Below are 26,122 nucleotides of genomic sequence, written 5' to 3' on the forward strand. Positions count from 1 at the left end.
GGGTACCTCGTGTGGATGACAATTATTTCAAAATGGCAGTTTGGAGCGTGGAAGCAGTGACAGGTTTGATAAGGATATATCGGGAACATCCGTGTTTATGGCAAGTTAAAAATAAGTCGGCTTATACAAACCGTAATTTAAATCTTCAAATGAACGTCCAGTTGCCAGATATCTTAATGTTGCGGAAAGACGTTCTTCTGGTGTTATGCATTTTCTCATAACTGTATCTTGCTTAGTAATTCTGTGACGGATAAGTTCCAATAAGCAATCAAAATTATCGCCGTCCATCCTTAGGTAATTTTTAAAATCTTCTGGATAGTTTTCTCGTACTTTTTTAACATGGGTAAATGTCCAAATTTTCGTCTCTATTTCTTAACCCATACACGTCTCCTTTTTAGATTATTAAAACCAACCACAAAACCAGCTAACGCGATCACTAGACGTGTATCCATTTCTACTGTACCGGTTCAAACTGAAAGAAAACTTTTAAAATTGGTCGACATTCCACGCGCCATTCCATACTGCGATCTAAACTCTCGAAAAGCATTTATACGTACAGTTTTATCTGCAGGAAAGCGAAATAGACAGTTTGAACCGCAGTTCAAACTGTTATTACAATTGAAGCGTAAAGTAGAAGCACAGATCAGCGCGCGGTCTAGTCTGCACAGATTTATCTGCAGATTGGTGCGCAGTTCCAGAAATGCCAATCCGAACTGCACGTGTGAAGGCCGCTATTTACTACTATTTACATGGTTCTAAGGTCTTATCCAGTTCTATAACTCTAGGACTATTACCAATTATCTCCACTAACTGTTACTATGCTGTCGTCCAATTTAGACACAAACGGCTTTTAATTAAAACTTAAATCGGGCGCCGGCGTGGAAAAACAATATTGAACATTGATTGGAAAAACAACTACAAATCCACGGACAGGTGCTTTAGCAAGAAAATGTTTTCATCGATAATTAATTTATCCAGCAAGACAGTGAAACACCAAAACTGCACTCTGGCATCAATTGTTTATTTATACATATGCTTTTAAAGCAGAAGGAATTCGCGTGACAGCGTGTCTTAGACACTGAGTCGACTAGTTTCAACTACTTCCTAAATTAAAGAACCAAAAAATAACAGCATCATTAAAAGATTTGTCGAAAGGAGAGTTCATAAATTGTATTTGTATAGAATGCCTGAGTCATACTTCGTTTTAAAATAAATTAAAACAGTACGTGTATCCATATCAATCCCCTGTCAAAAATCCCTCGTTTAGTTAGGGACCGTTTAAATTTTAACTTTATGATTGACAGCAAGGGTAACGTTAGAAAATGTTTCATGATTTCTATATATGGATGTTAATTTAATTTTTTTTTATCGTTAGGATAACTAATCGAGCAGGAGGTTCACTTGGTGTTAAGTGATACTGCCGCCCATGGACACTAACATTAAAAAACTCGCGAGTTCCGGCCTTTAAATACCAGTAAACCCTGATTATTAGGTTATTTAACACGGCATTTTATATAAATTTTAGGGCTCTTTAATCAAAGTTGTGAGGGAGATAATGAATTCTCCTGTAAAACGAAAAGGTACGAAAATGTAAACAGGGTAGCACTCACTAGAATTAAATTGTTTATCATGTTCGTATGATTAAATATTATGATACTGTCGCAAGTACATTTCAATGTTCAAATAAAGAAAATCAATTACGTCAACTCTGCTACGAGCGTAGCTTTCGTAGCTCCTCGTAGTTCGAAGTGCGTAGACGTTATATTATGAAGTGTAGATTGTTTAAGAAATAGTTTGAGTTAATCTTTGGCCATTTATGATAAGTGAATACAGTCTGAGAGAGTTTTGAATACAGTAGTTTTATTAATTGCGTATGATTTTGAAAACATATAAAGAAGTAGGTATGTATGAAAATCACTGTGATATATGTAATGTTAACAAGGATGTTCTTTGTTCTGGATATATGAATCTCTAAAAGTGATAAGATAAAACAATGAGTGCAAAAAGCTATAAAATGCAGTCCATTATCACGGCACGCGCTCCGGAAATGCGCCCGACGCCATTTTTCATTTCGCCGGATGTAACGCTCTAACGTCATGCTTGGTCAATTTTTAACTGTCCACAGCAGGGAGCTTTTGAATGCACATTAGCGATATATCTTGTTTTATAATCTTTTTATATGACACCGAGTCTGGGATGTCAGAAGTAAGTAACAACACTACTCTTACCAAAACTCCATTGGGCAGATTCTGATTTTTTTGGTTGTACAAATTACATATCTAAAATATTGTTTCACCGGTAATAAAACCCGATTCATCCGGGTTTTGCGTAGTTATTAATAAATCAAATTTTGATATATTAATAAACCATTTGATATATTAATATTATAGCCAAAATTATGATTTTAATTATAAAAAATTAAAATTATACGTTTATGTTTAGCACTTCTATAAGTTTATATATAAAAAATCTATACATTTTTTTATTTGATTGATCGGTTATCTCAAGAATACTTCATTTATCTAACAAAAATATATCTAGAAAGGAAGTAGGCTATACAGCAGCACTATCGCTCAAGTATCGCAGGTTCTCAACTCAATCAATACACACGAAGAAAATTTATTAGGAACACCAAAACATACTTCTCTAGTATGAAAAAGGAAAATTTATAAATCCATACAAAACAAAGATTGATCAACTATTTGAGTTGCTATCGGAAAGAATGTTTACATCAATAGGGGCAATAACTCATACATCGACATTCGACACTCCTTTAGATTAAATCAAAGGCGCCGCGAGGGCGACCGCTTCTGTTTACTGGCCAATTTTCAAGTATGCTCCACTTTAGACTATTGTCAATCTGAATATCAGGATTATTTAAGAAAGTTGTTTCAAAAGCACCACGGTTTAATCATGGATAGACACGCTGTTCACGTTAAAGACTTACACGTTATTGTCTCTTTCTGTTCTGAACTACTTAGAAGGTAATTTTAAATAAGTACTTTAACAGAACATAAGACGAGACTTGGGATTTTCATATGGATTACCCGGAGTGTCGTTCTTGTTTCTGTTTCTATAAACGCTTAATTAACTGAAACATAATTTTAATCGTATTAATAATATTTGTTATGAAATGTACTACAAATATTCGATAGTTATGACTATAAAGAACGCCTAATGTAACGATATAAATATATATATATATATATATATATATATATATATATATATAATCAGTAGACAGGTTGACGTGGCAGTCTCACTGACCATAACTAAAAGCACTCGAATTCAATTCGAAATTCAAAATTTAAATGACTCATAGGATTTATCACCATAAAACCAAATCTTGTTATCATTCCGTACGAAGGAAATCCCGACAAATTGGCATGTCTGCATACTTCAGGCATGCATATTAGGCGTGCATGCAAATGTCCGGGACTTCCGTACATTGCGGAAACGCTCCTTTGTTGGCTAAAAGCGACGAATGCTCCGTCGTAAAATTTAATGGTCAAATTGAATGTAATTGGCATGGGGTATTCAGATGTTAATGATCTTTTAGATAGCTTGTTATCTAATGTATTAGGAATGCCAGTTCTTCTCCTCCGTTCTACACCCTTGATTTGAGAACTGTGTGGCAGTAAATGTAAAGTGGATTTTTACGTAGGTATTGGTAGTGTATTACTAATTAAGCCGCCATCATAAGCTACTTCTTGCATAGCTAATCAATTATTATATAATAATAATATACTTTAATTACGTCATAAAGAAACACAAAACAGACAATTAAAAAAGCAAGTAACGGGATTTACTGCTACAAGCAGTTTCTTCCATTTTCCACATGTACAGTTGGAGATTTCATTGGTTGGAGATTTATAAAAGCACATTTTTTTATTTTATTCATTTAATACACTTTTTTGCAAGAAATATAGCACAATTAAAATATTTCAATAATCGGCCTACCTTATCGTTTTCAAGCGATCTCTTTCAGACAACCACAGGCATAATGAATTGTTTGAATTAAAAATGAACAACTAACATTAAGAAACATTTACAGATTAGTAGAGAAATTTCCAATGACGTCATCATTTTATTTACGAAAGTTGGGCAGTCTCAAGAAGTAGGTCAAAGAATACATAATTGATGCGCTCCCTGAGTAATGAAGTGAGATAGCTTTAGTGACGTTACATCTCTTCAACGTTCATTGTGCCCTGGTACTTTAAAAGTATTCTATTAAAGATAAGCAGTAGATGAGGAGGATAGAGAGGTTTTCTGTAACTTTCATCATAGTTTAGAACAGTAATTTAAAATTGATTTAATACGGTTAATTTCACCTTTTATAAAAATTGTATTCCCAGTTGAGCCTTGACAAAAGAAAGATAAGGACAAAAATATACAAGAACAACGCTTTAGAGCTTTCTATAGACTAAAATTTTCTATAAACCTCTTATGAATTGTTTTTCAACTTTTTATAGTTAAATAAAGATACTCCAAAATTCGGCAAATTGTATTTTAAATTATTAAAACAATATTTAAATCGGCCTTGTTACAAAAAAGTTTAAAGTTTTCGCAACCAATTATGTTCGCTTTAATTAAAAATCCTTTTGATGTTATTTTATTCTTATTAACAAAATCTGGAAGTTCGCTGACATATTTGGAACAATGCGAAGTAAGGTACCTGCCATACGGGTCACAGACTTATTCTGTAAAATACGAAGATATTTTGCTTTTGTTATGGGTTATTTAATGCCTTTTACCTACCTAATATTGCTGATAAAGGTACAGCATGATGTAATGGTAATAGATAGCTCCTTACAAATATGTTTCGATGATTTTGTTACCCTCCCTCATGAATTTGTTTAGATCCATGCGAGGCGTGTGCCCCCTTCTGATGGTGTGCTGGTTGGCACCCTGCTAATACGGGGATGTACGGAGGATTTTATCCTTTGATGAAGGCTGCAGCGCGCGAGGAGACAGAGGTTTCGACTCGCAGCGCGCAGCAAACAAATATGTTATTAAAAAAAAAGGATTTAAAAGACAAAAGATGATGGCCAGTTATTTTCAGTTCACATCTATTCTTCAGACTTTCTGACATTCTTCTGTTCGGTACGGATGTCATCGCCACCTATGGAAACCCATTTTGGTGGGTGTGCCAGAATTTGGAGTTATTACGGCTCCTACGGTGGTGAAGAGGAGAAATGAACCCAAACAACTCTTCGAAACACTCTCTCATAGAACACGTCGTATAAAACTCATAACTAAGCATATTAACCTTATCAAAAATATGTTTTATAATGTCGTCGATTTTGGGGAATAACGCTATCCAGGCGCCAGTCAGACTGACATTCGAGCACGTTCGGGCGAAAACCAAACTACAATAATTTTGTTAGCGGTCCTTTTATCGCGAATTTCAGAATATACTGGCAAATTATGGCTATTATTTCCTGTTACATCATATTATTCAACTGTAGTTTCCGTTTGTAGCCGTCATAAAATAAAGCCTAGTTGTACATTGCAGTACTCAAAACTGAGTCATATTTATTTTGAAAGGACTAAAATATATATAAGAGATATTACTTAAAACCACTTAGGTTATAGTGAAAATAATTAATTATATTTTTACCAATTCACAATTTATTATTTGAGACATAACAACTTTTTTTTGAATTATCACAACTTTTACGTAAACTCTCAAATACATCCGCACAAATACAGTCACACATTCGCATACACTTAATCTATATATATAAAAATGAAACCCGTTTTCCGTTGTCACGACATAACATGAAAACGGCTTGACCGATTTGGCCAATTCTTTTTTTATAATATTCTTTGAAGTACGAGGTTCTTACGGAGAGAAAAATTTAAAAAATTGAATGAAAAAGTCTAAAAACAACACTTTTCTATATTCCCATACAAAATAATACTTAAAAGTCAATTTGAACTTTAATACCATATCATAAAGTTCAAATGTTAGTGGCCGCTCCACTAACAACCGGGAAGGTAAATTTTTATTTTTTGACATAATGTATTTGTTGTCTTATCAACTTTCTTTTTTTATCTTACTAGCTAGACCGGTGTCCCGAATAGCAGAATAAGTATTTAAAAAAAAATAAAGAATCGACTGTTAGGCGGTACGACGTTCGCCAGGCCAGCTAGTGTGTTATAAGACTTAAATTAGTATAACTGTTTAAAACATGTACCACGTACCACTGATTAGTTGTTATTTAAATTAGCATTGGGACTAGTGATATATGTATTTTGTCACAGCCTATTTGTCATGAATAAAGTTTTTATATATATTTTTTTTATTATAGTAATAATAATAATTTAAAATCAAAAATAAAAACAAATTGTAAAAGTTAGATCTGTGGTACCTTTTTTGTTGACAGAATTTTCTCGCTGTATTGCAATACTTCGTAGCACCAGCTCTGGGATCAATAAAGTCAAGAATCACATAGAATAATGATATCCGTTCCGGCCCTATCAATCAAATCTATATTGCTTCTTATATGGCAAAACACATCTTACGGAAAAATCATCAATAATAATAAACTTAAAATAAGGGTATATTGATTTTTGCATATTGTTTATTATGTATAGTTTTAATATTTAGCTCCGCAGTTAAAGCGTAATTAAAAATTGACGACAATCATAATTATAACTCTTTGTTACCTATAATTAAACTACGTATACAGGTGTTGCCAGTATTTAATAAACAATGTCGGTAAACTCGTTAAACAAGGGGCAACACTAATTTGTTTTCACTTGAATTATTCATCTATTGGGGTACGTGTGAATTGACGGACGTATTTCGATGGAATTGAATATGTATGCCTCAATTCCTGTTAATTATAATACCGGATGTCATAAATACATGAGAAGTTTTAATCAAAGACTAAAGAGCCTATCTTTTTGAAGTAAAACTTCTTTAGGCGCATGAGGGTAAAATTTTTACGGAACGTCACGAAGATGTGCAGCGTTTTTGTCGAAGAAAAGGCAGAGAGCGAAATTCTATTTTTCAAATTAAAATTTCGTAAAGAGAATTTATGAAATATTAGTAAGTATTCTATATTTTATGCAAAATAATTTATTAAAATCTCAAATGACGAATTGTAAATTAAAATGCCAGGTGTTTTTATTCTCGAAGAAATAAATTAATTTAATTATTTGTATTATTTGTATCAATTTTCGACACTGAATATTTTAATGACAATAAAATTCATTAAATTCCTAACATATCTTAATTTTCCTCTCTCTAAGTCACTTCTGACATGTGTACTTTGTACGCAAGCACTTTTTTTTATAGAACACTGGCAGTAGGCTCACCTGATGTTAGGTGAACTTAAGAATTATATTAGTCCGCCAAATCGCGAATTTAAGAATTAAATCGCGATTTGGCGGATTCCAAGTCGAATAGGTTGAAAAAATTTGAATGTTTCCAGCATCCCCATCCAATTCTAAAAGACGGATGCTAACCTCTAGCATCCAAAAAAGATACTATACCATAGAAAAAATCTAAATAAAACCTAATAAGCCGTCTCTTTTCATTACTGCGTTATCACAATTTGATAAAATGAGACGCATAAGTAATTTAGTCAAAAGATTGCTATTGAACTAATTCAGTTTTTATGTATAACTTTCGTTTATTTTCCTTACCGATATATTAAGATTGTTTGGTGTAGGACGGCATGTTCATGAAAGATTTTCTTAGAAAAAATATCTATCAATCATTTAATGATATACATTGCAAGGTAATGCTTTATCAGCGTGATGATTTAGTCAATTGTCATGTGTTATTTTTGTTTGACGTCCATATTTTCGTGCGTCATCACCATAGAGTATCAATGACAATCATAAAAAACAATAAAGAAACGAGATAAGATAAAAATTTAGGTTTTTACCTGTTACGTAACGTATCCAAATTATTATCAAAGTTAAAAAAAACCTTTTTAGGTCTGGGCCTCAGATTTATGTATCTATTTCATGATTTAATAGGCAATTAGGTGATCAGCCTCCTGTACCTGACATACACCATCGACGTTTTCCTTCACCGTTTGAGCGAATGTTAAATGCGCACACAGAAAGAAAGTCCATTGGTGCACAGCCGGGGATCGAACATAAGACCTCAGGAATTCTGAAGCCACTAGGCCAACACTGCTCAATCTTACCTTAGCTTAATCAAAGTTACTCTTGTTTATTTCACAATTTGAAAACAATAGAGCTTAAATCTGACCAGAGGAGTTCCCATGGCAACGGATCAACAGCAGCACTTTCAACTTGTACATTAGTTGTTAACTCTGTATAAGTAGTTTCAAACTCGGTTTAGCCACGGATTCACTCTTAGTCTAAGGGAAAACTAATTATTTATTCCTGAGAGGCTTAGATTCCCTTGTAATTTTAATATGTAATAGTTTTATCGATACGAAAAAATACACTGATAAAGGGGCTTTAAGTCACCATAAGTTGGTGTACCTATAGCTAGTTTTTTTTCTATAAAAAAATATTAAGTGTTAAACACTTTAAAGTCAAGTAATGCATGAAAAAACTATGGGTTTTATAAACGCATTACAGTAGAAAATTAAATTAACGTTTACGTAAACGGTGAAACGTAGACCATTCGTAAATATCATTGGTATATAAGTCACCACAAAGAATACTATGCAGACGTTCTGCATAGTAAGTACAACGAGAAATTGCCAAGGGTCTACCCCAGGGATTAAACTTTTAAAAATTTATTCTAATGTTTTGTTATTCTTATTTACAGCGAAAGTTAATATTATATTGTAAGTAATTCTGGAAATTTAATTATAGATTAATCTTTATTTAAATTGATAAATAAATAAATAATATCTGGGATTTGAAACCGTAATATATTCAAGACAGTCACGTCAAAGTAGCGAAAGTCGACCGAGGGTTGCCGACAAAGTTCGCGTCTAGGGACAGCTGATTTATCTATATTTGTTTGTTTGACACTTGTCACTCGAAATGCCCATTTGTAGCATTATTCGCACCTGACTCCGCCTGACCGCAACTTAAGAGGTATCCGATGTAAATTAATTTTGGGATTACGAGACCTCTTTGTGGGACCTAAAATAACGCTTCAATTTGTGTATGCAAAAAACTCTCTGACAAAAAATACAGTTTTGGGCTGAGATTTTTTTTACTGTGATCATATTTTTTTTTGAGCAGTGTCGATAGTGCGAGCGTGCTACTGTCATCTCTGGAGTACGATCCCCAGCTGTTCACCAATGGACTTTCTGTCTATGTGCACATTTAACTTTAAGAAAGAAATATAAGGCAGCAATATGTCAACAGATTTCAAGGCAGAATACAATAATCCGAATCACCTCGACGTCCGTCGTTCCGTAACTGAACGTTTCTAAGGCAGGTTTTGCCGCGCACCACTATGTGGAACCAGCTGCCCACTGAAGTATTTCCGAACCAATTCCACTTAGGGTAATTAAAAGGCCGGCAACGCACTTGCGAGCCTTCTGGCAATGTTCATGGGTATCACTAACATCAGATGATCTGCTCGTTTGAATCCTGATGACATTTTTTTTTTTTAATTTTAATTGATATTTAAGTTTAATAGAAAACAAGTAAAACTCAGAAAATTTAGGATGATTCATGACTTTTTTATCAGTGACAGTTCACAAGTGTTTGAAGTGATTTCTTTCATTTCTTAATCCAGCTGTTATAGAAGTAATCATTCCTCGACGTATGTGCTTGACATTTTAATCTAGATCTTCGATGATGTCTGCGTCATTACATTAGAAATGTCGTAGTTTTAGGAAAACATGTGATGTGCGGATTTTCCTATCATCCTTTTTATAATCAATTGTTATCACAAATTAAGATATGAAAAAACACAATATTATTTATCGCTATATTATAATCACTGTTTACAATGTTTTGTTTTTAAAGGAGTATAGTAAGTTTTTAATATTATCGTAGTTTTTAACACTTTTTTGGGCCCATGAACAATGCCAGAAGGCTCGCAAGTACGTTGACGGTATTTTAAGACCGTATCCTTTCTTGAAGGACCCTAGGTCGTATTAGAAATAAAAAAGTTTACATTAATGCAAAAGTTTTAAATTAGAATTATGCATACATTATTATTACATACCAATTTATAATTCTAAATTATAAAAATACAACGCCTCCATTCGTATTAGATGCCTCTTTAATTGGTAATACTTTAATTAATTAAATATACATAAAATTCTATACATATCTCGTTCAATATATGACTTAATGTACGACTATTACAATTCATATTTTTTAAAAGTCACCAAATATTAATCAAGTGAAGAACTCCGTCCCGTTTCATCACATCGTACTCACAATTTTACAGAAAGAGAAATAGTACTTAAGTAACAAATGTTTATTATTTATGAATAACGGGGATAACAACATTTTAGCGCTTCGCATTTCTATCCCTAATCGCGTGAACGGTCAATGACCGTTCCTCAGGTGTCCCGTCACGCTTGGTCAAACCCAACAAATTTGATTTGCAAAATACCTTCCGGAAGCCGCATTGGGTTATCAAATAAAATCAATTACTCCAGGTTCAAATATTAAATTAGTACATTTTAATACTTTATGTAACTTAATTTTTTTCCTTCACGCATTGCTAGTAGTAAATTTTAGAGATTTAAAGAAATAAAATCACAATTTTAAATAGGCGTTAACTAAAGATTTAATTTGGCGCCTCGCACTCCCGGTGACTGCAGCGCCGGTGCTTTCCTTGCTCAACAAATAAGTATCGCAATACTGCGGGGAAACATTGATAGCGTAAGACGTACAATTATTTGTGAACTTAAAAGACGATAACACGTTTGTTATTCAAACGCTACACATTCGACTTGACTCAATGAAGAATCTATAATAATTTTTCACTAAGTACAGTTATGAGTAGTTTTAGTTTAACAAATTTCACCCCAAAAGTCCTTTTAAACACTTTTAAGACTTGCTTGTTGAAGGAAGAGCGTGAAGAAATCGTCCTCTCTAAGCTACATAATGTAAGGAACAGAAACAAGCTTGCCTAGAAGAATCCATAAAGGGTATACGGAGGAGGTTTATAACCACGAAGAATGAAAACAATAACGTCATAGACCGTTGAACTTGAAATAATTATTAAAGAGGGTTTAAATTCCAAAATCCCTGAGTGATTCCACATCATTTACCTTGTAATTGTCGCTTTGAAATATCTAATTGAAGACCTAAAGGCGTTTTGAAATAGGTAGCAGTGTGATACAGCTACGACAAAGTTTTTTAGAAAATCCTTTTTTTATTATTGTCCCTTTCATTGTTTACACATTTATTTACACTTCGTTGTAGTAATACAGAAATACAGTACAGTAATTAAAATACTTCAAAAATGAAGGGGTTCCATCCAGGCAAGCATAGTGAGATAAAAAAATGTAGATATGGTAAGCAAGAAGTGCAAGACATAAGATATAAAATAACTTAGACCTAACTAATGAAACAAAGCAAAGCAATTCAAACATATGTAAACATTAAAAGGGGCAATAATAAAAGACACTTGAAGATATAAATAATGTGTTTCTTTGTGGCGAAATTCAATAGTTCTAGAAATATTTAATATCAATTTACGTAGCTTAAATCTGTATATAGAACAAAAGTTATATAAACTGAATTAACAGTAGTACAAAGGATGTTTTTAGAAAGAACCTTTATTAGTTATTCATAAAATACGAGTGAGAAAACTACGCTTGAATTTTAATATTAAAGTAAGAACAAACGTTGGACAGCGAATCACATGCAAATCACTATTGTCTTGCATTAAAATATTCTCAAGTGCTAAAAGCTAGTTCGGACTTTTACGAAAAATCCTTGGATAAATATTCCATTAAATACATTTTGATCTGACAGTATAAAAATATCCTATATTTGAGTACTACAAAATCAGGATTACATTAAGTCCATGACATTGTTTAACATTAGTACACGCCCTTCGACGGAATGAATGCCTCCTACAAATTCTTCCACTTGTCTCACATCCTCGTGACCATTTTCCAATCCTTTCCCTATCCCTTTTATACCATCTTCTGGTGGGCTTCCTCTCTTTTGTCTTCCCACTGGGTCATTCCAAGGAACGGTTCTGATAACAGTTTAATCAGCAGGAAATACGGCAGTAATACTAACGAAAACACTATAATAAATAAGTATATCAGTAGCAGTGTTTAAACCTAGCAGGGTTTTTTCGCTTTATTCTGAGCTCAAAAAAGTTTTAGTTCAAATTAGATTCCAGACTTAGTTTGACTACACTACCAAAATCCGATACTCGTATGTTCTATACATAAGCGGGATACCGTTTTAGATAACTTAGTTAAGCGGCTAGTTATTACGATTCAGCAGACGGTTAACGAATTCAATATTAACAATACGAGTCGTTATGGATACGATTGGTAGGATTTTCCATAGATGTCTGTCAAATCGGCGACGGTCACTTCGTAGCAATGACAGGTGCCTTGTGATGAAGGTCTTCGTAAGACTTCTCTAAGAAAGGCCTGTGCTCCGTAACTACCAATAGCGATAGCGATTGCGATCTCAACTTTCAATCTTGAGTTTTTGTACGGCGCTTTCTAAGTTGCGACAGCTTTGCAAATTGTTCGGCGTTACGGTGCCCGATGCGTAAATAGCATTCCTATACACAAAGTAAATAGAGTGTCTTATTTATGACTAAAAAATTTACATCCTGTTTTATGGCCGTTGTCTATAGGCCTCTCCTATTTTAGCCCATCCACCTCAATAGCCTGCTCCATCTCATTGGGACCTCTTCCTTTTGCCTCCTCTAGGGGGCATTCTAATACTATCCATTTTTTGCTCCTTACAAAATGGTGAATACCACTTATAGTGTTTCATCGTCATAAATATTACCCTTATATAGAGTGTTTCCTAAAAATGATGGCCGCCATTTATCAAAGTGATTATTGGTACGAAACCGGACATACGTCAGCATTTATGAGGGATTTTATTTATTACAGGGGAGGCTTGGACGTTGCTCTGCTACATAGAAGTTATAACTGTTATTTTGTTTGGTCGAGGTTTTAATATATATGTTATTAGATACATTAATTATCGATAACGTTATTGTTTGATAAGATACTTTTATTTGTTTAAAATTTAATACAATCAAACGTAAAAATAATAATACAAAAAATAAATTAGTGGCGCTACCATTGTTTTAGGTCTGGGCCTCACGATCATTTGTCAATCTAATAGGCAGGTAGGTGATCAGCCCGCTGTGCCTGACACACGACGTCGACTTTTTGGGTCTGCCGGTTTCCTCACGAAGTTTTTCATTACCGTTCGAGCGAATGTTACACGCGGACATAGAAAGAAAATCTATTGGTGCACAACCGGGGATCGAACCTACGACCTCAGGGATGATATTCGCACGCTGAATCCAATATGCTGTTAAATTGATAACACTAAATTATTATTAAATTGGTAATAGTATTGTGATTTAAATAAATATACTTTATTATGCCCGGTAGTAAGGGCCCCGTTTCACTGTAATTTTATATGATGGATGATTCTCATGGATGAGATTTACTCATGGATCGACAGATTTGCTCCTTCCAAGGGCAGTGTTTACCTCACTTTAGCCCATACTCATGTAGTTAGCATGGAGTGGAAACCAGCATGTTTTGGACTACACGCCGGCGTGTGTCAAGAAAGGCTGATGGTACTATATATAAAAAAATCAAGAAACCACATAGTTTTTAGGTTTGTCTTTTGTTGTTTCAAGACAATACACTTCGTTGACCAGTATTAGGCGCATACACAAACCCAAACTAAATAGCTAGCGAAGAAACGGATACCAAATACCACCCAAAATCTTTTTTAAATAAGTTCAAGTTCTTAGAAAGTCGGAACAGGTGCGTCCACACAGCATTTATTGTTTCAGCGTCTTTGAAGAGTCCGAAATAGTTTTATGAGTTGTGGTTAAACTTACAAAGGACTTAGATAATGTAATAACAATCTATTCCGGCGTGAACCAAAAAAAATTCACGTAATATTATTTATTAATTGACCGTCACTTGTTCAGTTTTTTTTAGATTTTCTGTGTTTACTTATCATGCCTGGAGAGATATCTGCAACACATTTCTAAGCACTAGCTTCAAGCGAGTAATATTTTATATAATTTTAGATCTGAGCGCTAAACTTACCAAAGTTAAACCCATTGTTTTATTAAAAGTACATAATCGCCTCTTTTTCTCAAATGGTGTTTACGCTGTGTTGAAAGAGGACAGATCAGCGTGTTAGTATGGTGAGGTTAATTTTGAAAATGTTTTTTTTACAAATATCCAACACATTTGCAAGGTGATAATAGCTGGTCCTATGTGCTAGAAAGCTAGATACCGAGAAGAGTGGAAGCTCTTAGAGGAGGCCTATGTTTGGACATTTTACACTCTGTTCTTGGGAACAAGCTTAACAACAGAGATTAACCGGCTTGGCGATTAATTATTAGTGTTTATTCACATTTTTTTGTCCTAAGATAAGTATCTTACAGATTATATTATTATTATATCCTACTACAGTATAAAAATAGCTTCTATATGGTATTGTCTTTTATTGACATAACTTTTAGACATAGAAAAACACTTTTTTAACGGATTTGAAGTTATGTTTTATTTAACCGACGTTTCGCGTGCTTTAGCGTGCGTGGTCACGGTGACTGAAGACAAAAGGTGTTGAATGTCAAAAAGTATCACAGCTGTAGAAAAAGTTGTGTTATCTGTATTTATTTCTCAGGAGTTGGTATCGACTAAAAGATAGGGGTTTTGGCAGAAATGGCTCACGGTGTCCTCTATTTTCGCGGATTGTTTACCTTGAGATTTTAATTTGGATATTATTGGATCCCAGGTGTTTGACAATTTCAGGCCGTCTTCTCTATTGAAATTGAAAAATTCTATTCAAATCCGTTAAAAGTATTGTTAAAGTGTTTTTGAATATGTTTTTTTTTGCAGTTTAAACTGATGTAATTCAAATACTATTATTAGTTATACAAAGGTCACATGTATATACAAGTATAATTGTTTTGTAAGATAACAGATGTCAAGAATGCCTTCCTACTGCGCCTTAAAGCGCCGCGTTGTTTATTACCACAAATCTCCAATTTACGGAAGAGGAACGAGTGGCCTTGCAAAACAATTTACGAAATACTCACTCATAGACAAGTGGTTCGTTGGCTGATTAATAATAATTTAGGGAACAGGCAATTTGATTTCTACATTCAGGTTGTGTACCAACGGATTTTTCTATGTGCGCTGTGATCAAACACTTGCTAGAAAGGTTAAGATTGTCATCGTGAGAAAACTAACTTGTCTTAGATCCAAATTGACATGTCTCAAAAACATAAATATGTTTGTTATGGAACATAAGATACAGGTATCACTTATTCTACGTCATTAAATTTGAATAGGTAGACATCCCTATTCATCGGCAAAGAAGATAGAGGGTGTAGGCCGAGAGAAAAAGCTGTCGTAAAAAACTCTCGGTACTCTTTTAAAATAGCAAATCATCAAACACTTATTTTAAAACAAATATCGCAAATTAATTAGAAGAAGCCTGTCTAGCACTAGCCCCAGGCCCTTTTATCAACTAGATAATCGTTAACTTTATAGTAAGCCCAAATGCACTCACTTTTTTTAGAGTAAGTTTCTACTGGATGATAGATAAAAGATATATTATTGTCAGGAATACCAAAAAAGTTATATACAACATATACGCTGCGCTTACTGAATGATGTCTCCGACACTATCAACACCTTTATATGTTCGTAGAGTTAGTCCACAGTAGCAATATTGTATATCTTATGTATATTATTTTATATGTTTTTTACCGTTTCGTATTGGCTTAGTACTGTAAAAATAGTGTATGTATTATTGTGAAAAAATAATTTAAAATGTACCCAATGAACTACGCAAGAACGCTACGCCTTTCCTCACAGTGTGTAGATCGAAGAAAAGTCGTAGGGTCGTCAACGAGTCACATGTAATTGAATCCCCGAAGTTTGATTAGTAAGGGACACGTTACGATTATTACCGCACTTAATGGCTGTTTTGTTAACCCTACTTGGTCAACTTCACTTCTGATAGCTTAGCTGTATAATGGATCGTTAAGTAATTTAATTATAATTGTATTAATTATTGAGTCTTCTGTAGATTTCATAAATGAATAGGTACAAAGATTTCGACGCTGTTTCTGTGTTCGTGATACACTCAAAAACTACAGCACGATTTTTTTTTTTATAGAAAAAGGGGCAAACAGGAAGGAAGCCTGATGTTAAGTGATACCGCCCACCCATGGACACTCTCTGCCAGGGGACTCGCGAGTGCGTTGCAAGCCTTTTAAGAGTTGGTATTGTCTTTTCTTAGGGTTCCTAAGTCGATTTTGATAGTGCTTTTTTCAGGTTGATGAGGAAGGCTTAAGGTTTATAATTTTTGAAGGTTTACGGGAAGTAACAGCCCCTGCAAACTGAACATTATTGCAATTTTTCAGAAAATGTTAAATGATACCATCAAAGTGGCAGAATCATGAAAATGTTCTGATTATAACTAACTAATTTAAACATGTACCACGTATCTAATAATTGTTTTCTAGTTACCCACAGGGCCTCCCTAGTGTGGGGACTAGCGATATATGAATTCTGTCACAAACCCTTTTGTCATAAATAAAGTTTTTTTAAATAAAAACTATTTTGGTACATCATCATTTTTTTTTAAAGTTAATAGGAAATATTAACGATATATTTTTCAATTCATATTGTCACAAAGGGAACAATTTATTGGGAATATAATATAATACTAAACATGGCTGAAAACACGGAAACTTATATAAATAAACAGAACACGGACAAAGTCATACACCTGGCAAATATCTAAAATAATACATTAGCAAATATTTAGACGAGATTCCTGCAGAATTCCTTGGACGAACGCCAATACGACCTTAGTACAAAAAGGCTAACCTTTAGAAATATGTCTGTCATTTACAGAGTAAAGGACAAGCGAAGCTTAAAAACATAAATACTTTCTCTATACTTATAACGGAAATTGCATGATATTTTTTTTCAAACATCACTCATATTAAATGAATGACAATAACTTATGAAAATGTTACAAAAAGATATATCGCCATGATCGTAAAACAATGTCGGATTTGAAAAATATCAAAAATCCACTTTTTATCATATTTTAATTGGATACTACATTGACTAAATATTACGGCTACATTAAAAAAATCCATGTGTTTTAAATTTTAAATTAGTCAGTAGGTAAAGTGACGGATTTGATAGAAACATGTGATTTTTCTAGAAAACTGTGTGATTTAATATTATAATTTATTACCTTTTGTTTGCTTGTATGCCAATTTTCATAATAACAGAATATGAATTAAAATAGTTATGACAAAAACGTACATGATTATATTATTTTGAAATGGCTGCCCCGTAAAGTTTACTATTTGTTAGATCCGTCACTATTCTACGACTATGACGATATATGTGTGAAACTGACATGATAACTTAAGAGACAGCGCCCGCTTTATCCCAGCACACAACTCCCGAGGGAAATTTTGCTGGTCATTGCATATTAGATTCCAGGCATAACTATAAAAGCCATGAAGATTATCAATGTAAAAACACTTGACGGAACCAAACACTCGTCAATAACCAGCCTTATCCATTACTAATTGAATCAGTCACGCACATTCCTGCGCACGCGCCGTCCTTTGAGCTTGCGCTCGCGTAATTACGATCGAGATTGATTCATTGCTATATTTCCTTAACGATTTGTTATGGCCGTTTGTCGGTACTTTTGGCATGCCGCCGTAATAAGGATGCGATTGTAATTATCCCAGTTTAAATAGACACATACCAATGTATACAAAATTTAATTTTAATATTATGTTTTAGCTTCAAGTAAATTATTATTAAAATTGTTGGATACTTACCTATGGAAAAGTGCCAACAATTAATTGAATATCCTTTTATCGCTTTTCTGAAAGAACGCTCAGACCATTTTGAATGAAATGGAAACTGTTTACGGGGAATGGTCTATGGCATGGTCTTTTTAAACATGGTCGGGAGTCGATTGAAGACGACCCCCGCTCAGGAAGGCCAGTTGAGGCCACCACATCAGACATCGTCGAAAAAGTGGAAAAAATTGTACTGGAGGACACCCGTTTGAAGAAAAAACAGTTATTTGCATTAGTTGGAGTATCAGATACCACAATTTTGCGAATCCTACATGACCACCTGGGTATGACAAAAGTCAGTGCAAGATGGGTACCGAGAATGCTCACGCCGCTTCAAAAACAGCAGCGCGTCGAAGCGTCAAAACATTTTTTGGTGTTGTGTAGTGACGATCCTGGATCGATTTTGGAGCGAATTGTTACCGGCGATGAAACATGGGTTCATCACTTCGAGCCTGAGTCCAAACAAGAGTCCATGCAATGGCATAAAAAGGGGACACCACCGCCAAAGAAATTCAAAGTGTCGGAGTCGGCTGGAAAGTTGATGGCTACTGTTTTTTGGGATTGTGAGGGGATAATACTGATTGATTATAAAGAAAAGGGCAGGACCATAACCGGAGAATACTACGCAACAATACTAGAAAAAATAAAGGATGCCATCAAAGAAAAACGTCGGGGAAAATTGACCAAGGGTGTGTTGCTCTTGCAAGACAACGCGCCGGTTCACAAGAGCAAAGTTGCAATGGCTGCTCTACACACGCATGGCTTCGAATCACTAGTCCACCCACCCTATAGTCCAGATCTGGCCCCAAGTGATTTTTATTTGTTCCCCAATTTAAAAAAAGACTTAAGGGGAAGGAAATTTTCCGACGACAATGAGGTAAAGGAGGCAATTTTGGCTCATTTTGAGGGAAAAGATAAAAAATATTTTTACGATGGTTTAGAAAAATTAATTCATAGATCTAATAAATGTATTCAGCTTAAGGGTGATTATATTGAAAAGGAAAAATAAATTTACTGTTTCATTTTTACTAAAACCCTTTCATTCCACGAACTTTTGGACCTCCCCTCGTATATCAATTTAAATTGATATCTCATATATTTAACTAGTAAACCCGACAGACGTTGTCATGCATGACATTTCAAGCGATTAGTAAAGCAATGTATGAAAGTACCGACTGCAGCGCCATCTGGCGGGCTGATTTGTGAATCTAAACCATTCCCAGATCAGATCCCCTTGAACACACACAAAAAATTTCATCAAAATCGGTCCAGTCGTTTGAGAGAAGTTCAGTGACATACACACTCACAGAAGAATTATATACCTATATAAAGATTACTAATAATACACCACTTACAAAAAATATGACAATTAATGTTACTATACAATAATGAAAATTTACCATAACTAGAAGTAATATATAGTAACTTAATTTTCATTAATAATTGTGTTCACGAGTTGACTTTAAAATTGAGTTAAAAGCGTGTTCATCCGAAAACCCCGAATTTCATTTAAATTAAACTGCATGACAAGGCGTTTGCATAGCCTGCATGGTCATAAGTATAAATGTCAAACTAAACACTTTTAGGAGGCCGCAGGAACAAAAGCACTTCTAAGTAAAGTTGGCAGATAAACATATATCAAACTTTGCAAGAGCGATTAAGATAAATACAGGTGTACAGAGCTACTTAATAACTTCGCACGTGAGTCCACCGACATTCAGGATCGTCACACACTGAGAATCTATATTTATAAACTTCTTACCCATTCTTCTCAATATGAAACTACCTTTTGGAAGGGGAAACAAGTTTTTTTTATATATTTTTAACTTGTAATTTTGACTTTATTGAAATAAATGATTGTCTTTTTAATGAACTTCTTTGTTCAATTGAATTTTCTTAAAAAAAGCTACAGCGCTTCTAATCTGTAAAGATTATAAGCGATCATCACTTCAATATTGAGTTTTGGTACCGTGCAATCACAAGGTTAGACACATTAGCGCTACGGATATTAATATATATATCGAAATAGCATGTCAAACTACAAAGAAATCGCTATTATAAATCTATTGGGCCAGCTGGTTCAAAATGAAAATTTAAGTTCATTAAATGATGGATTAATCATGTCGCATTTAATCTGATAAATCAAACGTTAGCTAAACATAACCACGACGTCATCTACGGACAGTTTGGCCACAATCTCACCTGATGTTAAGTCAGATGCCTATTTAACCGCCGCTTAAATGAACCCATATTAAACTGTCTAGGGAAGGTGGTAAGGAAGTTAAACAGCGTGTTGGTAGAAGGGAGAAATCATGGCTTCGCAACGTTAGGGAGAGGACGTGTATGGCAACTGCGGAAGCGTTGCTGCATCTGGCACAGGACAAGACACGCTTCAAGAGACTGACGGCAAACCTCCAGTAATGGAGAGGCACTAAAAGAAGAAGAAGACTCCTTTTCTATATTTACAAGAAACGACGATACAAATCGTGCAGTTCGAAATCTGGGGATGTCAACAACGAAGGGGGGAAATCCAGCGCTCTTATAGATGAGCCTTGTTTGAGCGGATGATGGAATCAGGTGGAGTAGTTACTTAGAGCATTCTCCGGAGTGCAATCTGTAGAAGACTGAAAGGCAGGCAACTGAAAGGCTATGGTCAAGACTTAAGAGTTGACATTCAAAGAGTGAATCGTAGTCTATACTCAGCCTACCTCTCAATAGCATCCAAGGCACTCAGATAACATTTGGCAGCATAAGCCTAGAGATTACTGCAGTACTCCACACACGAACGCACTTGAGCTTGATAAATATTAAGAAGCTGTTCCGGCGTACATTTACTTATGATAATAATAAAAAAAAGGATTGTGTGGTTTTTTGAAACCACGGTAAAAGTGAAACTTTTTTTTTCACATTATAAACGTTTTACTAAAAAAATTTGGAATAATATTCCATTAAGAGTATAAAAAATCGCTTTATCAATGTGAATTTTATACTTGGAAAATTGGAATGATAATGGAAAATAATAAAAGTAGACTATGTCTCCAACTAATATTTTTATTGAACTATGTGTCATAGAGAGTACGACATACATAATATTTAATAATTATTTGGATTATATACACATATTAAATAATAGTCTATACACTACACGGTCAGCTGCTGCGAGCTATAGGCGCTGCCATATTAGCCTTTGCTGCTATGACGAGCGCCTTTCACTTTATCCCTACTCCACGGCCGACCGTCACGCGACATGCAACAAACAGACGAAAAAGTTTGAGACGATGTAATAAAAGTTTCTCTTTAAAATAAAAGCCTGTTTAATTTCCCATAACAAAAGTAAAATATACAGCTTAGATTTGTTGTATCTTTTTTTGTTATCCTAATATCCCGGCTTCCATCAGTACCGTTGATGACCCCTTCACGAGTAAAGACCTCCTCCAGCTTTTTTCAAATACCTCTGTCCATGGCTTTCTTTCTCCATTCGCTTTCGCTAACGCTTCTATTTCTTCTATCAATCTGTTATTGGGGGCCATCTTCCCCTTCTTCCCCTTGGTCCTTTCCATAAGTTTATTTACTTTTAGCATATAAATATTATGAAGTCACTAAATAAATTTTGAAAATACAGTAGTTTAGATCCCAATTAGCGTATGTACAACCATCTTTATTAGCTCGCCGGTTATGTTAAGTTTCTTCATACATCTCTGCTCAATTTACACGTGTTTAAACTCACGATACAAGTCTTATGACTTCTGAGATTTATATACTACGTGTTACATAACCAATTCTGTACACGTATTACAGTGAGAACTAGAAAGCTGGAAAGCTTCAAGAATTCATTAGTTTATGATAGTTCACAACTTTTGCTTTGAAAATAGTTCTTTGTTTTTTATATTTTTTTATGTATCAGGAAGTAAACGGATGCTCAGTTAATGTTCAGTGATACCGTCCATTGACACTTACATTGCAAGGCTCGGTGCGTTGCCGGCCTTTTATAATTTACATTTTGTAGTTTAAACATTCGTATAATAAAGCGAATAAAATAAAATATATTGGGTAAGGGGTTCAAGTATTACGTAACGCAATTTTTGGAGATTATTGGGAAACCCCCCCCCCCCCCCCATGTAACGCGCCGTAACGTTTTTCTGTACCCAAGTATAGTAAAACGTTTCGTGACCACCCAGTCACTCTTAATACCTAAAAGTAACCATTATGTGGTGTAAAATACTGGAAAGTCGAAAATAATATTAACTATAACGCGTAATTCAATCCCCGCCCCGCATCGTAACGTTTTACAAAAGGAAAATTAGTTACGTAATACTTGAACGCTCCCTAAGGAAAGTACATGATTTAATCTCAACATTGATTTTATCAACTATATAAGTATATAAGCAAGTTTGTAACAGCGGTCAGAACTCAGAACTCAAACAGCGAGCTGGGACTATTTGCTAGGGGCTAAGACCACTGCGGCGCGACGCGTCACAGACAGAAGCAAAGTTGTATTACAATTTACTGGATTTCTTGTGGTATACTCGTATGTACTGTACTGAACTCAACTTCTATAAATATTCCAGATTAAATCCATTTGTTGATTAAATCAAATACTAAATTTGGTTATGCACTTCTTGCACTTTACCCGTAGTATTTCTTTTTTTATATTTTCTCCTTACTAGGGTTGCCTGGATGATACCGCTTAAATAAGGCCCACCGTTGCATCCCCAATAATTTAAGTTAATTGTTTTTATTTCTAATATAGAAGTTTAAATAAATAGGAAAATACTTATAAGGTCAATGTAAAAACGTCTACTTTGTATAAAGATACAATAGATAAATAGATAGATATATAGATAGATATATAGTTAAACAATTTATAAATCTGATCACGTCTAGTTAATACTGATACTTTGGACATATAATGAAGATTTAAGAATAATTGTAAATATTTGTGTGTTGGTAACAAATAAATTAACATGTTTCAAATATACATTATTGTTGGAAAGTTATAGGTTACCATATACGATAATGAGGAACATTCAAGGGGCTAGACGGAAAAAATTCTTACGAAAAGTTGTCACGACACTTTTTTGCTATTTGCTATTGTAATACACCGGTTCTCGTCCGATCACCGAAGTTAAGCAACGTCGGGCGAGGTCAGTACTTGGATGGGTGACCACCTGGGAACACCTCGTGATGTTGGCCTTTTTTTTTCGTCGTAAGATTGGTGTCTATCGACTGTTATGATACCAATTAACATATAAATTAATCGAAAGGAATTTCGTTCCATCCGGGTGTCCCTTGACACCTCTAAAGTTTTTTTTTTTCATAGTTTTCAAAGCTGGTTCAATTCCTTTGGAACACTGATATTTTAAACATTTATTCGATGGCTCATAACAACGTATTATGCATTTGTTTACTTTACGATTTTGCGTAAACGAAAGCTGTAGTTTCAATACTCGAACTGTTTGCAACTGTTTATTTTAAAGCTCATCTTACTAACTGTTGCTAACGGTCGTATTTGTCCAGACATTCACTATTTACAGTCTACACTGCTCGGCCTCAACAGAGCCTACAAAGGCTTACCAGCTAGAGTATTCTATGTTGTATATATTGTACTGAGTTTCAACAAGACGTAACTTTAAATCTAAAACTATATTTGTTTTTATAGTGGTTGATTTTAAATCATTTAACAATTATTATAACTGGCCGAAAAGAACTGCATTTTGATTTGAGTTTGATACCAAAACAAGTCTATAATACTTCAAAGGACAATATGTCCAAGGACTTATGTGTATACGACTATTTTATGATATTTTTTAGCATTATTGTTAATTTTACTTAGGAGCCGTGTTGGCCTAGTGGCTTCAGCGTGCGACTCTCATACCTGAGGTCGTAGGGTCGATCCCCGGCTGTGCACCAATGGACTTTTTTTCTATGTGCGCATTTAAACACATAAAAACATCGTGAGGAAACCGACATGTCTTAGACCCAAAAAGTCGACGGCGTGTGTGGAGGCTAATCACCTACTTGCCTATTAAATTTAAAAATTATCATGATACAGATTCAGAAATCTGAGGCCAAGACCTAAAGAGGTTGTAGCGCCACTGATTTATTTATTTTATTGTTAATTTTATAATTGATATAAGCGGTTGAAATATATACGTTCATTTGTTCTTTGTGCAATTTGGGCCTTTTAGATTTCTAAGCTTGGTAGAAACTTGAGGGTAAAGGAAGGGCTTTCTAAGGAGATGAGAGCCTAGAAAAAGTCAAGTGCCACATACCCCTATTTCCTTCTGTAATAAGGATGCGTAAATGTGTTTCAATGTTAAAAAATAAAATCAAGATCCTCGTCTAATACAAACAATTTACGTAACTCAGTCATGTATCTTATACAGATTATAACACAAATTACCACCAAATAGATATATATAATGTAACTAAAAAATTTTAAAAAACAAAATAAAAACCTTTGGTATAAGGATACCAGATAATATACGGTAATAAAGGTATTAGATAGAATGGTTTTGTTATTTCTCTTTTATATTGAAAATATTATAATAATCAAATGCATAAACAACTTAAAACATATATAATATTTTGTATGAGTAGGTAATAATTGTTAACTGTGTTTTGTGTTTTTGTTTGAATGTGTATAATACGTTTAGATATTGTAAAATAAGTACCTGTAGGAATACTGATAAGTACATAAATAAACAACTTACCTTAATTATTTTATTCTGAAGCTTCGTCACAGCCATGCGTTCCCTCTGCGTTTTACGCTTTTCATCTTCAAGCTGACATTCTAGCTGCTTTATTCGTTTTTCAAGTAGTTCCTGAAATAATCAATTTATACAATTTATATTATGTGACATTAATCATTCGAATTAAATAAATTGCGAGCGACGATCATTTGTCTTAGGTTATTTTTGCACATTTCCGGTCTTTATAAAAAAATTTTATTACCTCTATACAAATATTATTAAGATTCGTATAAACAAAACATATGCTACAGTATCCCTGGACAACATAGGCTCCAAATAAGATATTTATCTCCAAAATATTAAAAATACAGCCGTGCAAAACCGGGATAGATTGCCTTTCATAAAAAATGTTTCTCGTGTACATTATAAAATAAATAAGTACACCAATAAAAACACATCCGAGTCTCATGTACTCGTACTATAAATCCGAAGTAAATTCTGTCACATTTATGTATGTATGTGTTAACGTAAGAGTAATACGGACAGTAGATGGCTATTTAAGAATTACAATCATATAAATAATAATTTTAAAAATATACCCTAAAACTGTTATAAAAATCTTACAAACAATACACCACGCATTTCTATATAAAAATTTTGAAGATATCCGAGCCTTCCACTTCAGAGTCACTTCCAGTCTCTTAAAAGGTTCTTGATATACAAGCGAATTCGACGACAAATTAATCAAGGCTGTTAAGAGCCTACTCAGCAACTTAAGAAAGCCCCAACGCATGCGTCATTTTACAAAGGGAGTGAAATCTCGTGGAAAAATCGTGAAATTAATGGCCACGATTATTGGATATTGATACGAGTGATATATTCGCACTTCCTTTTATCGTATTTCAACCGATTACCTTCCGACGTAAAACTTTTGTTTGAAGTCAATATTTCATGTATTACTCGGTATTATAATCTCAATAATGGGTTAGAATTAAATTTATAGAACCGGGATATGATTTTATTTTAAAACGTTTATTAAAATTATTGTATTTATCTTAAACTAGATATTTAGGGATCTTGATTGCTAAAAACACAAAAAATTAAATAAATTCGTGTTTATATCAGTTAAATAAATCAGGGGGCAAACGTGTTTACACTCTTAATCTCTGAAGGTGGGTGACACTCTCAATGCCAGAGGGCTTGCGAGTGCGTTACCGGCCTTTTGAGAATTGGTACGAACCCTTTACTTAAAATTAAATTTATCTAACTGATAGGAATTAAACTAATACCACTATGTTTTTCCACATAGGGACGAAAATTAATAGGATAGACTTCCTTTATATGTTTTAGTGTAACTAATAACCACGTTTGTAATAATAATTTTTAATATCTTACATTAAAACAGCGCACACCTTTCTACG

General features: G+C 34.1%; 1 protein-coding gene across 3 annotated transcripts in view; it reads right to left on the bottom strand.

The window, feature by feature from the left end:
* The window catches only part of LOC125049855, a 356,920-nt gene that overhangs the window by 187,845 nt on the left and 142,953 nt on the right, over positions 1 to 26,122 (bottom strand). For all 3 annotated transcript variants that reach the window (XM_047649336.1, XM_047649335.1, XM_047649337.1), the window contains exon 3: positions 24,723 to 24,833. In XM_047649336.1, coding sequence (XP_047505292.1) covers positions 24,723 to 24,833 — 111 coding nt within the window. The remainder of the gene's footprint in view (positions 1 to 24,722; positions 24,834 to 26,122) is intronic.

Source organism: Pieris napi, chromosome 5 (genome assembly GCF_905475465.1).
Source record: "Pieris napi chromosome 5, ilPieNapi1.2, whole genome shotgun sequence".
NCBI classification, from domain to species: Eukaryota; Metazoa; Arthropoda; class Insecta; order Lepidoptera; family Pieridae; genus Pieris; species Pieris napi.